General features: G+C 38.0%; 1 protein-coding gene across 1 annotated transcript in view; it reads right to left on the bottom strand.

The window, feature by feature from the left end:
* The window catches only part of HMGCLL1 (3-hydroxymethyl-3-methylglutaryl-CoA lyase like 1), a 58187-nt gene that overhangs the window by 16540 nt on the left and 28575 nt on the right, over positions 1-13072 (bottom strand). The window contains exons 6-7 of the mRNA XM_058164263.1: positions 11010-11073; positions 9013-9201 (exon numbers count right to left, since the gene is read on the bottom strand). Coding sequence (XP_058020246.1) covers positions 9013-9201; positions 11010-11073 — 253 coding nt within the window. The remainder of the gene's footprint in view (positions 1-9012; positions 9202-11009; positions 11074-13072) is intronic.

Genomic DNA, 13072 nt, shown 5'->3' with positions numbered 1-13072 from the left:
CGCATTCCGGGATCATGTGGTCATTGTTTCCAACCTTCCCAGCCAGCTTCTGATGAGCAAAGTCAAGGGGGAGAAGCCGGATCTGCTTAACAACTGCGGGAGTCACTTAACAACCGTAGTGCTTCGTTTTAAAAAGGTTGTGAAATCAGGCCTGACTCAATTAATAACCTCCTTGCTTAGCAATGGAAATTCTGGACCCAACTTGTGGGGTCATAAGTTCAGGATTACTTATAGTTGCAATGCAATGGTCTGCTTTGCAGATCTGTCCAAAACTAGGTCCCACTCAGTTCAGTAAACAGATAAAAGAACTGCAGTCTCCATCACTTCACGCTGGTGAAGGAGCTCTACTGTTCTGCAAACAGTATTAACTGAGCTTTGTAAAACAGATCAGTAAAGCTGTGAGGGTAGAAGCTCCCTATTACTTCTGCCATTTAGCCCATCAGAAGAGTAACACAAGTGACCGATCCTATTATTTAGGATCATTTTTCTTTTTGGTACCATTAATCTATTTACAGCTAGACTCAAGAGACCTGCTATTTATCATTATAAAATATAAAGCCAAATGTCCCCCACTCCTCTTTTATTTTTTTCAGGAGCGCCACAGATTAACAGGTTAGAATGTTTTCCACATGTCTTGTTTTACTGTCAGGAGGATATTAAAGCCGTTTTCCAGCTTCCGTAGTTCAACCAGATGTCCACCGATCCCATGGCGAGAGCAAAATTGGCAAAGTAGCCTTCTCCTGACCCCGTCATTGTTTTATCAAGGATCACTTTAAAGGTATAAAGGGCCATTTCTTGCTGAGATGTGTAATGTTTTTCAGCCCTTTCCCCTGCAATTATCCCAAAATGCTGACTTGGTTGAACTACTGATAGGCAGTAGTATTTTTTAGGATGCCTCTCACACTGAGCTGTAATTGCTGTTTGTGTTGGCCCCAGAAAGGTACCAAGTTTTGTTTCCAGTGTACATTTCCGGACTCTGGTTTCAGTAATATCAGCATCGGATATGGTCCTGGGCACATGTTTTGTTGTGTAAACGTTTGACGGTAATTTTCTCTGTCAATCTCTACCAGCTAGCCTCTAATTATCAAAGACTTCAGATGGACAATTTCAAAAGTATTTTCTAGGACTCCACCAATTACTTTCCTTTCGCTGACTTTTTTTTTTACCTCAGCAAGTCAGCCTGCCAAATGCGTCTAAACCAGAATTCGGTCTTTGGATTAACTTTAGATCATTTTTGCTAGTGCGCCTGAGGTGGGATGGTGGTAGTTTGCAGCGACTCCATATTCTTCTGCCCTGCACTAAACCGGCCTTCCTTCACCTGACAGCTTCCAGATGTGCTGGGATTACCAGTCACAGTATCCCCAGCCAAAATGGCTATGAGCCATATTGCTGGGAGTTCTGGAAGGGGAGAGTCCCAAAACATCTGGAGAACTCTAGGCTGGGTGGGAACTGCACTAAATTATTGACACATGAGAGTGAGATGGGTTTTTGTTATATTCCCTCTTTTAAATGATATTTTTCTTTCGCTCTTGTACCATACTTTGTAATACAGTTTACTATTATTCCATCAGTACACAAATATTGTGTCTGAAACCACAAGTTAAAACCCATTTTTTTTCTTTCGAGCTATAGCATCTGTTTTCCTGCTTTTGAGTATATTTCAAAACCCCAATTATTTCAATGGGAAACGTAAAATATACTTTTTTTTACCATTTAAAAACACAGCTAGTTCATAAAAATGTTGCTTCATATTTACTGGACTCCCCAAAGAATGTTTTTAAAAAATTGGATATTTGTTTTTTGTACTGGCGTGATAAGAAATGAGGGGTTTTAGGTTTGTATAATTTGGTTTGATCTAGCCATACCTTCCTCTTGGTTTCAAGTCACACCTTAAATGGGAAAGAATGAAATAGTAAAGATGTTAAAACTTATCTCTTAAAATATGAAATTAGTTTTTCATGAAACGAAGTGGATATTGCTGTTTAGTATGATAACACAGAAGCTCACACTAAAGCAACTGAATAAAGGCAACTTGAATTGGATTGCAAGGAAATAACATTTCTTTATTATGGCAGCAATGGTTCAATAGAATAAGCTACTTAAGCCCAGGGAAGATGTGAATCTCTTCCTCTTGGGGTTTGTAAGGGAATGGAAAGGATGAGAAAGTCAGACTTTATAACAAGTACAGAATATTGTCAAAGCTTAAACATGCTATACATGTCTGGGAGATTTAATTCATTAAGAATATAAGCCTAAACCTTCTCCATTTAGTTCAATTTTTTTTCAAGGCCATTCAAGGATTTCTTGAAGACTATTCAAGGGCTTACCTTTCCCATCCTCTCCTTCTTCTCTATGAATATAAACTCACCCCCAAATAACATTTTTGTATTATCTCCTCCCAACTGCATTGTTCAAACATTGTCTACTTTCAACAAGGGAAAGGGAGCTAGAATAATGTCATTCCTCCAGCTCCTTTCTATCTCAAGTTCCCCTGGCTATTTTATCCTTGATGCAAACTTAATAAATGATCACCCTGTCTAGTCCTATTTAGAAATTTGTGGAAGGAAGGAAGGAAGGAAGGAAGGAAGGAAGGAAGGAAGGAAGGAAGGAAGGAAGGAAGGAAGGAAGGAAGGGAAGGAGGAAGAGGAGGAGGAGGAGGAGGAGGAGGAGGGAGGTGGAGGAAAAAGAAAAGCTGTTCCTGCCTCTTAATACCTCCCCTCCTTATTATGTGGAGGAGTGAGCTTGGGGAGGGGGGGTGTTGGCTTGAAAGTGACTAGAATTCTCTATGGCAGTGGTTCTCAAGCTTAGGAGTTTTAAGAAGTGTGGACTTCAACTTCCAAAATTTGGAGCTGGGGAATTTTGGGAGTTGTTCATACTTCTTAAAAATCTCAAGCTTGAGAAACACTGCTCTATGGGATTGGCAACTCTGCTGATCACTTACCACCAAACAGAGAGTGCTACTTGTCTTTAAGCACCTACAAGCAGAATTTGGTGCCAACTCTCCTCTTTAACTAAATTTCCTGGCTTACCCAAGGAATTTAGAGGAAGAGTAACATACCCGATCCCATTCTCATTATGCATGGCTAAATGCTCTGTTCAGAGGAACTTGAATAACTTTCTTAGAATAGAAAGTAGACAGGAAATAGGCTCTCTATAGCCAGGCTTGCTCTGTTATCCTGTTATAACTTTTGCTGGTAGAGTCTAACTATGCCTTGCTAAATATAATAAATAAGGAAGTCACTTGAAAATGAAGAGAGAGAGGGAAAAAAACTCCCTTGAATCTATTTCATTTAGGGATTCCCATTACATTGAGAATTGATCCTTGGTCAATCCCTTGTTGCTGTTTTTCTCGTCTAGAAACGATGGAGCTTATTATCACACATATAGTGTGCTTCCACTATGAAGGCATTCCCTCTCTATTTGAAATTGGAACATTAAAAATGTATTTTACAAAGTCAACGGGACATACTTATTAGGAAAAACACTACAGCAGCACCACTAGAGACATCATTACAGCTGAATGAAGAAGCAGGATTGCAAACCACACCTGCAGAGATGCACCCACACAACCCTAAGGGAGGAAGAATCTTAGAAGACATTTCATAATTGGGCCTTAATTTAACAAACCATTAATTCAGTTGAAACCCACTTGGCCAATAGAGTGCTGAGAGCTACCAATGAATGTTACCGCATAATTCCAAGTTTCTTTACTATTTATGAAGTGCAAAATGATTTTTCAAAACCAGACCCCCAAGATGGGAAAAATCAAACGATGATTCCTTCAGCTAATGGAAAGCAGGCAATGATAGATGGATTTTGGCTGACTACGAGGAGCTGAAAAATTCAGAGTTACATATTTAATTAGAGAAGCTGAAATGGAAATGACTGCCAGTAGAAAGCAATTTACCAAAGCCCAAAGGAAACTCTGAGTATAAGAGCTGTATAAAATGGTGAGCCCAAAGTCACCTCTAATATCATCCTTTTTTTCTTCAATGAAGATGAGGCTTCTGGATTTCCACCTCTAAATGGTACATAGTTCTTATACCTAGTTGACATGGTAACTCCCCTGCGTGTTTGACAGATGCTTGAAGAATGTTACATTCCAAAACACAAAAACGGTAGGGAAAAATTACTGAGGTTTTGAACCAGCGCCAGCTCTCTTCTTTTTCTCAAACCAAGCACTCGAAATAAGGTTGTACACGCAGAATGATCCAAAACTGCTGCCAAGTTTCTGCAGTTGCAAAGTATTGTGCTAAACTTAAGCTTCTTGTCAACACTTGGTTTAACTCCCTACATCCATTCCAAACCCCACCCCCGCTTTTGAGCTCCAGATTTATTGTCAAATGCCAAGGCCAAGAAAACCTACTCAGCCGTCCTACTCTGGTTGTCAGTCCAATCCACACCAAACTTACGACCCTCCAGATACTGCTCAACTACAACTCTCAGCACTTCTTGCTGTTGCTCATGGGTCTTGTGCTCAGCGGCCTCTGGAGGTATTGCGGTTGTCCACTATTGGCTTAAGGAAGTGGTTTAAAAACAATTTAAATAAGCTACATAAACTAATCTTTGCCTACTGATTGGTTAATCATACCACATTAAGCTTTAGATTGTCAGGGTTCCTTGATGCATCACAAATTTCATTGAGAGAATGAGCGGGGAAGGGGGGGGAAAGGAAGGGAGAGGGACAGAGAAGATTGGTACTCTCTGAGCTTGGTTGTTTTCTTGCAGACATTTCATTACCAAACTAGGTAACATCATCAGTGCTAACAGTGATTACATTGGCTACTTTAGAGTAATGAAATGTCTGGAAGAAAACAATCAGAATATCAAGGACCCCTCATTATTATGTGCCTATTTATACAAAGAACGCTGTAGGAACTTAATCAGTCATAAGACTTGCCATAAGAGTTCTTTATGTGGTTTTAATATATCAATTAGGCTAAGGCTTCAGGCCAGCATTCAAGTTTCACAGGTATTCCTTTTTGTCAGGAACATCATGTGAATACAATTTTCTAGCAAAAAAAAGTAACACTTCATGCAGATTGCCTCACTGAGGTCTATTCAGAGAAAATAGAACAACTACCTGTACCCAATAGGATTAAAAATTTATATGAGGCAAGAATTAACAGGAAAACCAGACTAGCCCCTTAAATATTTCTTACAGGACTTTTAAAGCAGGAGTATGTTAACTGTTCAGATTCAGGTATAGACTTCATGAATGAATGAATGACATCTGAAATGTTGTAAGTTCCCATGCCTGAACACTGAAATCTTATGAGATATAATAATTCCAAAACATTTCAACTCTTAATCTTTTAATTGCAGAATTACAGTATATATAAGATGTTGCATTTGTTTTGGTCCCTATAAATACTACATCACTGGCCATTGCCTGCAAACACATTCATCTATTACTAATAAATATTTTAAACCCTTTTTAAAGTGTCATGTTTTTGTTTCACATGTTCTTTTCCTAACTATCCCTCATAGTTAGTGTCACTAAGAAAACATAAACTAGAATCAGTAAGAGAAGCTCACAATTTATTTCTTCTTACAGCATCAAGTTAAGAACATTAACAGGTTCTTTTTCAGAAACATTACTTGGAATGAATTCAATTTGCTGGACTGAACAACCCATATGTATTTATAAAATAAGCCGTTACACATACTGCTTTTCGGGGGGGGGGGTTCTTTGCTTCCTGAAGTATATATTGCTCTTGTTAATAATGGATATCCAAAAATATCTGATCTGTATTGTTAATCCCACTATTTCTTTTTTTCTTTCAGTTTAATAGTGGAAAACTGGAAATCTCATCTTGAGTTTCCATAGTTTTATAAGAAACATGTTAAAGAAGTAGAATCAGCAGATCAAAACTTTGACTACCTTCTTGGTACGATTTCCAAACAGGAAGCTGCTTTCTATTTTCCATTTGCATTTCTTTCCAATATTGTACAACATTTCTGTTTGTACTACCATTAAAACTTCTAAAAGAAAACAGACAGCAACAAAAAGAAAAGAAAAGAAAAGAAACAGCTCCATCAATATTTTCCCTTTTCCTGATGTTTTTTCTATTACATTTTTTCACAAATTGTAAAATTTGGAAGTCGTATTGTTGTTTTTTGTCACTGGTCACAGCCAAGATAGCGTATCAGTTACACTGACATTCAGTAAATGTCACTGCGTTGGCCTTGAAAAAGACCCTGAAGTTATGTTCCTCAGCATTCTCCTTCAGTTTCACCAAAGGTGAAACCATGCATTACTTACAATTTAAAAATGTTATTTCATGTGCTTTTGATCCCACCAATGTTCTACAGTACATTTTCCTTTTCCTCACCATATGTGTTGCCATAGGAGATTCTTTCTCTCACCACTTAGCCCACAATATAGAAGGCAAGCAAGCATGGCCACTTTAAAAAGCAATCCCTTTTTGGGAGGGATCCCTTATTCAGTGGTTTAGATATTACCGAGAGCCAGCCAAGAGTTACTGGATTTTGAAGAGCACCCATATTAATTTCATAAATAAATGGCCAGCAATCTATTTTTGCTAGAGCTGCTAGAAGAAGACACTCAGAAAGTTTTCCATAGAAGCAACAGAGGGAGAGGATGAAAAAGGACATGCTTCCTTCCAAGATGCGATGGGCATGATACATGGAGCATGTAATGCAGGGGTAAAATGCTCCTGGATCGGACTGGATTGCGCGATCCGGTAGCGATTGTGGCCGGTAGTTTGGCAATCTGGTAGCGATGGCAGAACAAAGCTCCACCCACCCACCTGGGTGTCATTACTAAGTAATGTGTTTTTTACCTTCTGCATATGTGCAGGTTTTGCGCATGCGCAGAAGGTATGCGTGCGCATTTGATGCACATGCGTGTGTGAGTGAAGTGATTGCACTTCTGAACCGGTAAGGAAGGTAAGTAGATTTCATCCCTGATGTAATGCCACAAATCCCCCCCTTAATATGCCTTTTGATTAAAAATTTCAAGACAACTCAGAAATTTCTCTGCATTTTCTTTTTAAAAAATTGTCTTTCAAATCTAATGTTTTAATTAACTCATCCATGTATGTGTTCCCAAGACCTAAAATAATGTATGGGTGCCCAATATCATATATACCATGTTTCCCCTAAAAGAAGACCCTGTCATATATTTTTTGAACCCCGAAATAAGCACTTGGCCTTATTTTCGGGGAGGTCTTATTATTTTGAAGTGTGTAGAGTGAGACGGGGATCCTCTTACTATCTTACCTGATTTCCAGCTCTGTCTCCCTAACCCTAACCAGAGGAAATGGCGGGGACCAGCTGTGCATGCGGTTAAATATTTTCGGGGAGGTCTTATTTTGGGGAAAACACGGTTATATTGCTGCTTGAAAAGATTGCCAATTCCAGAAATCAGGTCCAACAAGACAAATGAAAACTGAGTGCTTCTATTAGAACAGAAAAAGTAATGGAGACGCAGCTACTCTACTATGCTGTAGGGCACAACATTTATAGAAAAAAATTAGAAGGTCAACAGAAAACCGCTCAGTTTTAATATGAAACAGTATCTATTTTTGTAGTTAAGTTAATCAGAAATTTCATTTATAAACTTCTGAACATCTTCCTAATTTGTTTCTTCTGATAAATTAAGCAGATGCATTGTCTTCAGAGATCTGAGAGTAATTTAGAAGTCAGTGAGCTGATGATGATTGAAGATGGTGATGATGATTAAAAAGAGCTTTAGGAAATACACCAGGGGAAAAGTCACTTAATCTTTTCCTGTCCTGTATTTTGTTGTTGCTATTATTGTTGTTACAAAAAAGAAAAGAAAACTGCCCTCCTTGATTTTTTCAGAATGGTTTTCTCTAATGTCCTTTATCTTATTTTTATTCTGTTTAAACTCTTGCACTTCTAACTGATTTATATTCATATCATAAAAACATATACACAGACACAAAATTATACACAGGTGATAAAAATCCTTTAAGTGCTGTTTCCTTCTTGGAGATCTGTGTTACAGTTTTATGTTCTCGTGAGGATTTGGATGATGTAAATAGAATCATCAGCCCTGGCTTCCACCACCCAATTTATAACAACATTTATCTTTCTGTCAGATTTACTTGCTTCATATTCGTATTCATCTTCATCTTCATGAATATATGAATATCTCTCTCTCTCCCTCCCTCCCTCTCTTTGTGTGTTTATATATTTGTGTGTGTGTGTGTGTGTGTGTTTATACATTTGTGTGTGTGTGTGTGTGTGTGTATACTAATCCAAAGAAAGGGGGAAAAAGAGAAAAAAGAAAGAAAGAAAAAGACAATAGTACAAAAAGAAAAGATAGAAAGAAATAAAAAAAACCTTCCAATTTCCTTTGCAGCAAATACAAGTATGATTACAAAATTATCTCTTACTCTATGCTTACAAAAAAGCTCTATTTTTTCCATTACCTAATCTTTTCTAATCATCAAAACCACAAATCAAAAGTCCATTTTCTATTTCATGCAGAACGTCTACAAAGGGATCCCAGTCAGCAATAAATACATATATTGTCTCTAATCAAAGAAGTCATTTTAGCCATCTCTACAAGTCCCATCATCTTTACCAACCATATCTCATTACAGTTAGTATCAAACATTTCCACTTTGGGGCATATAATAATCTCACTGCAATTATCCTATATAAAACCAAAGTTCCATGACTTTTCCTTGAAGACTATTTAAAATGCTTACCTCAATTTTACTCCTTCCTGCAGTAATGGGGTCTGCAGGAAACCTGAATCTATAGAGCACATAATTTCTCTCTGCTGTTAATGAAGTATATATTCAGAAATCAAGATTTCTAAACTGCTAGGTCGCAAGTGAAAGACAATTAGCAGGCCACATGATAATCTTGCCTCTTCAGCCCTCATCCCATGCCCTTGGAATAGCATCAAATCAATCCCAGAACTGAGCAGCTCAGCACATAGCTGCATTTCTTTCCCCCTTCTTTTCTCCAACCTGTATAAGCATATGAATGAAGGAGGGTTCTGGAAGTTACCTGCATAGCTGTAAGAATATTGGCTAAGGCCTGGCCGTAGGTGTCATGGCAATGCACTGCCACAGCGGACAATGGAACTTCCATCATAACAGATTCCAGCATTCTCTTCATACTGCCAGGGGTCCCCACTCCAATGGTATCTCCCAAAGAGACCTCATAGCATCCCATACTATATAGCCTTTTGGAGACCTGATTAGGGAGAAATAGAGTTCTTTCAAATACAAGTGAGAGATAACAAGGGAAATATCAACGATCTACTTTAATGTTACAAATTCACATGTGCCAAAGTAGAATTTCTGAGGTATTAGGAACCCATTCATTTTTCGCTTCAACTGGATCATTTCTATCTCCTTTCCAAGGTTTATGGAGCATCTAAACCTGATGGCTTAAAATTTTGGGAATTTTAATCACAACGGGTCTGGAAGGCACTGGGTCAGGAAAACAGAACTAAGTTGCCAAATCAGTTCTTTGCACTTACATATGCAAGTCACATTGCCACCCGGTAGGCCTTTTAAATCGAGATTTGACCAAACAATCAGACATTCTGCTAGGTTTTAGTCTGCCTAAACCAATTAAGATTGGGGAATATACTGTAATCTGATATTACAGTATACTGTCTGTTTAACAAATGAAAACCAAAGCAGATCCCTGTTCCATATTCAGGTAGTCCTCAAATTACAATCACAATTGAGCCTGGAATTTTGGTCGTAAGTCATTGTAGTCATAAGTTGAGTCACCACCAGACCAAGCTCATTTTTATGACAGAGGTTAAGTAAAATACCATGGGCGTAAGGCAAAATCCAAACTCAGATTATCCAAAGGATAGGTTTTGTTGGAAAGTGACAAAAAGCATCGCAAAACACAATTGCATGACCATGGGACACTGCAACTGGTCATAAATACGAACCAGCTGCCATGCCCAAATTGTGACCTCATGACCACCCAGGTGGTGCAACAGACTAACTTGGAGGAGAGGATTGTAGGTAACTTTAATTGAGTTCATCATAACTTCAACAAGGTTGTGAGTCAAGGATTATCAATATCTAGCTGAGTTGTATTTTCAGTCCTGTTTCCGATTTAAAAAGGATTCAGAGTTTACATCCCTTCCCTCTTTTTGAGGAGAGGCGGAAATAAACTCATATAAAAAATGTAGAGCATGAGGGACCACTTTTCTCAGGATGAGGCTTTTCTTTGTTTGGGGTGGCAGGTCAAAGGTGGTTGTCCAAGAAACAGAATAGTGATGAATCAGTGACGGGCGCTTTGCTGTTCCGCCATTCCTATTCCAGAGATAAACATTTACACACACATTCTTTTTCACATGGGTGGTTCTTAGACTTAAAAACTTATTTTCATTGCTTCTGCAGTCCATCTACTCCTCAGAAAAGGCAGATTGTATAAATTCTATCAGCTTTAATACTAAATCTTGGCTTGAGCAGAAGTGTTCATGACATGTTCAGGAAGGCGCCTTTATTGCATCGAATGAAGAAAATCCCCACCATATGTTTTACTTTCTGGCTTACTAAGACACAGTGGGAGCTAATGCTTCTATTGTTATCGGAACTGACAGTTATTCTTGCTTCTGAAAATATACACACATAGTATATTTGATGGCAGCTAATAGCTATGGCTCATGCTTCAGTATTTGAATTGAAGATGGAGGCTACTTATTGTCTAATACAGGTAATAGACAAGATATAGTTAAATTATATAGCTGAAATGTAATTTTTTTTTACCTTTAGTGAGAAGAACTGACTGACACCGATTTAAAGATTAGAAGTACTTCCCAGGGTACTTGGCAGTTCCGTTTCAGAGTGCATTATATATAAATAAATATATGTCAAGCATATTCCTGAATTCTGAATTTTAATTATCACAATGAAATGAATTATGCATGCAGCTACGGTATCTCTATGAATTTGGAAGAATAAGGAGTTGCAGAGGAATATTTAATATACACATATTCTAGTTTGGTTTTAATTTAGAAGAAATAATCTTACTTCAGCAACTTTAGCTGGAGGGATAGTTCCTTCATAAGGGCATCCCAATGCGCACGACACATACCTAAACAAGAAAAAGAGGTACACTGTTATGTATAATTCTCACAAGCAAGCATCATGTTTTAAATCTGGTACATATAATTAGTGTAAAGGTAGACAAATTTAGTCTGCAAAGTCAGACTAAAATACTGATAAAACTGAATGCAACCTATCAGCCACCTAGTCACAAGTAATATGCCATAAGCCTAAATGCAAGTATAAATCCAATGTTCTTGTCACATTTATTTTTAACTACTGTAAATGGATTTATATTTACAATTTGACTTCTACTGTCTTATTCAAACCAGCATATTATCTGTACTGAGATCACAAAATAAAACATTGCAATGTTGGGAATGATGATTCTATGCACGATTCAAGAAGTGATATGCCAACGCAAGGCACCTTCCCTTCAAAGGATGAAAGGCTCATACTGTGGACCTCAATCAGGATATTGTTAAAGCAGCCACCCAACTCAGAATACTTACATATTATATAAATGGGAACCACATGCAGGCCTGCCATAATCTGCCCCATCCTTAAACAGAATCCTGACAATAACCTATTTTGATGCAAAATTCATTGTTACAGAATAAAGAACTCTCAATTTATTTTGAATTACAGAACTGTCTTTCACGCAAAAAAAAAATTGTCCCTTCTAACCTTTTCCCCAGTATATACTGTGTCGGAGTATGAATGTTCATGGACTGGAATAGATCGGCCAATGGGGGCTGAATGGAGACATGGTTACAAGGTCAGCCAATGAATAGGCATAGCAACTGGGTCAGCCAATGGGGCTGTTTTTGGAAACAAACTTAAGCAGGAAGTCTGGGCATGGCTTAGCTGTGCTTAGCTCCTGGGTCTCTGCTGAGAATTGAAACCGAAACTAGTCTGCTGTACTCTGCTTGTGTTTTGCTTGTAACTGCTAGGTTGGAAGAATCAGCTATTGGTATTGTACATTTATCTGCATGTGTTATATTGTATATAAAGAGAAGTTAATGAATCCTGCTGAATCAGTTACTCTGTGTGTGATTTCTGGATGTTTGATTTTTGCAACGAACTCTGACATACTGGGAGGGAGGACGACTAATAAAACACTGCTGATTTATCTGAAGGTCCTAGGTCATCTTCTGTCCATCCTTATTGTAGCAAATAAAATATATATTTCAATCTGCTTCTAGGAGCTTACATCAGCTAACCAGCAGCTATCTTCTCTGACTCCCTAGCCAGAGGCTCACTGCCCATTTTGCTGCTTTCAGGCCTATAGTTAAAATTTTACAAGCCGCCTCAATCTTTCCAGCTGCCATTACAATACTAGCTATGCTCACTGAAGGCATATCTGACACTTGGCTTTCCTCCACACTTCTTGCAGCTACACACACTATATTCTCCAACTCTACTTGTCCATTCTCCATTCTCATTTTTGTTCATCAGATAGCTTGCAGTCCCAACCCAAGTGTATATAAGTCAATTTTAAGTTTTTGTGGGCAAATATATAGCACTCTTCTGTATTTTCAAAGACTATTTTTGATGCCTCAGTGAGACGAGTGAGAGACAGAGACAGAGACAGAGAGCACAGCCAAATGCAGAGAAATCCCTGAGAATCTAGTCTGAGACACAGATGCTGCTGCTTCCTGTTTATTATTATACTGTATATTTGAATATAATTTACACTGTTCATTGTAGAAGCATTTATTTTCATTGGGAGTTCATGTCTGAAGAACAGATACGCACCCTAAAAGCAAATTCTTAACATTGCAATTGATATTTCCTTAGCGAATGTTATATTATAAAAACCACCAAATAATTGCTGCCAGAACACTAGGAAATAAAGGGAGGTTGTAATAATAACCTGAAAATGTCTTCTAATTAAAGCAAAGCTTTAAAAAGGAATAAGATTTTGGATAGTTTCAACTGTGTTCTAAAATTGCTTGCCGCAAGGTACTGTACTAGATGATGCAATACATACTGTATTTTGAGTAGATTTTTGTAATTTATTCAACAAATGTCCATAATAATAGGAG

This window comes from Ahaetulla prasina, chromosome 1 (assembly GCF_028640845.1).
Source record: "Ahaetulla prasina isolate Xishuangbanna chromosome 1, ASM2864084v1, whole genome shotgun sequence".
Taxonomy (NCBI): Eukaryota; Metazoa; Chordata; class Lepidosauria; order Squamata; family Colubridae; genus Ahaetulla; species Ahaetulla prasina.
This window is presented reverse-complemented; position numbering and strand designations above follow the sequence as displayed.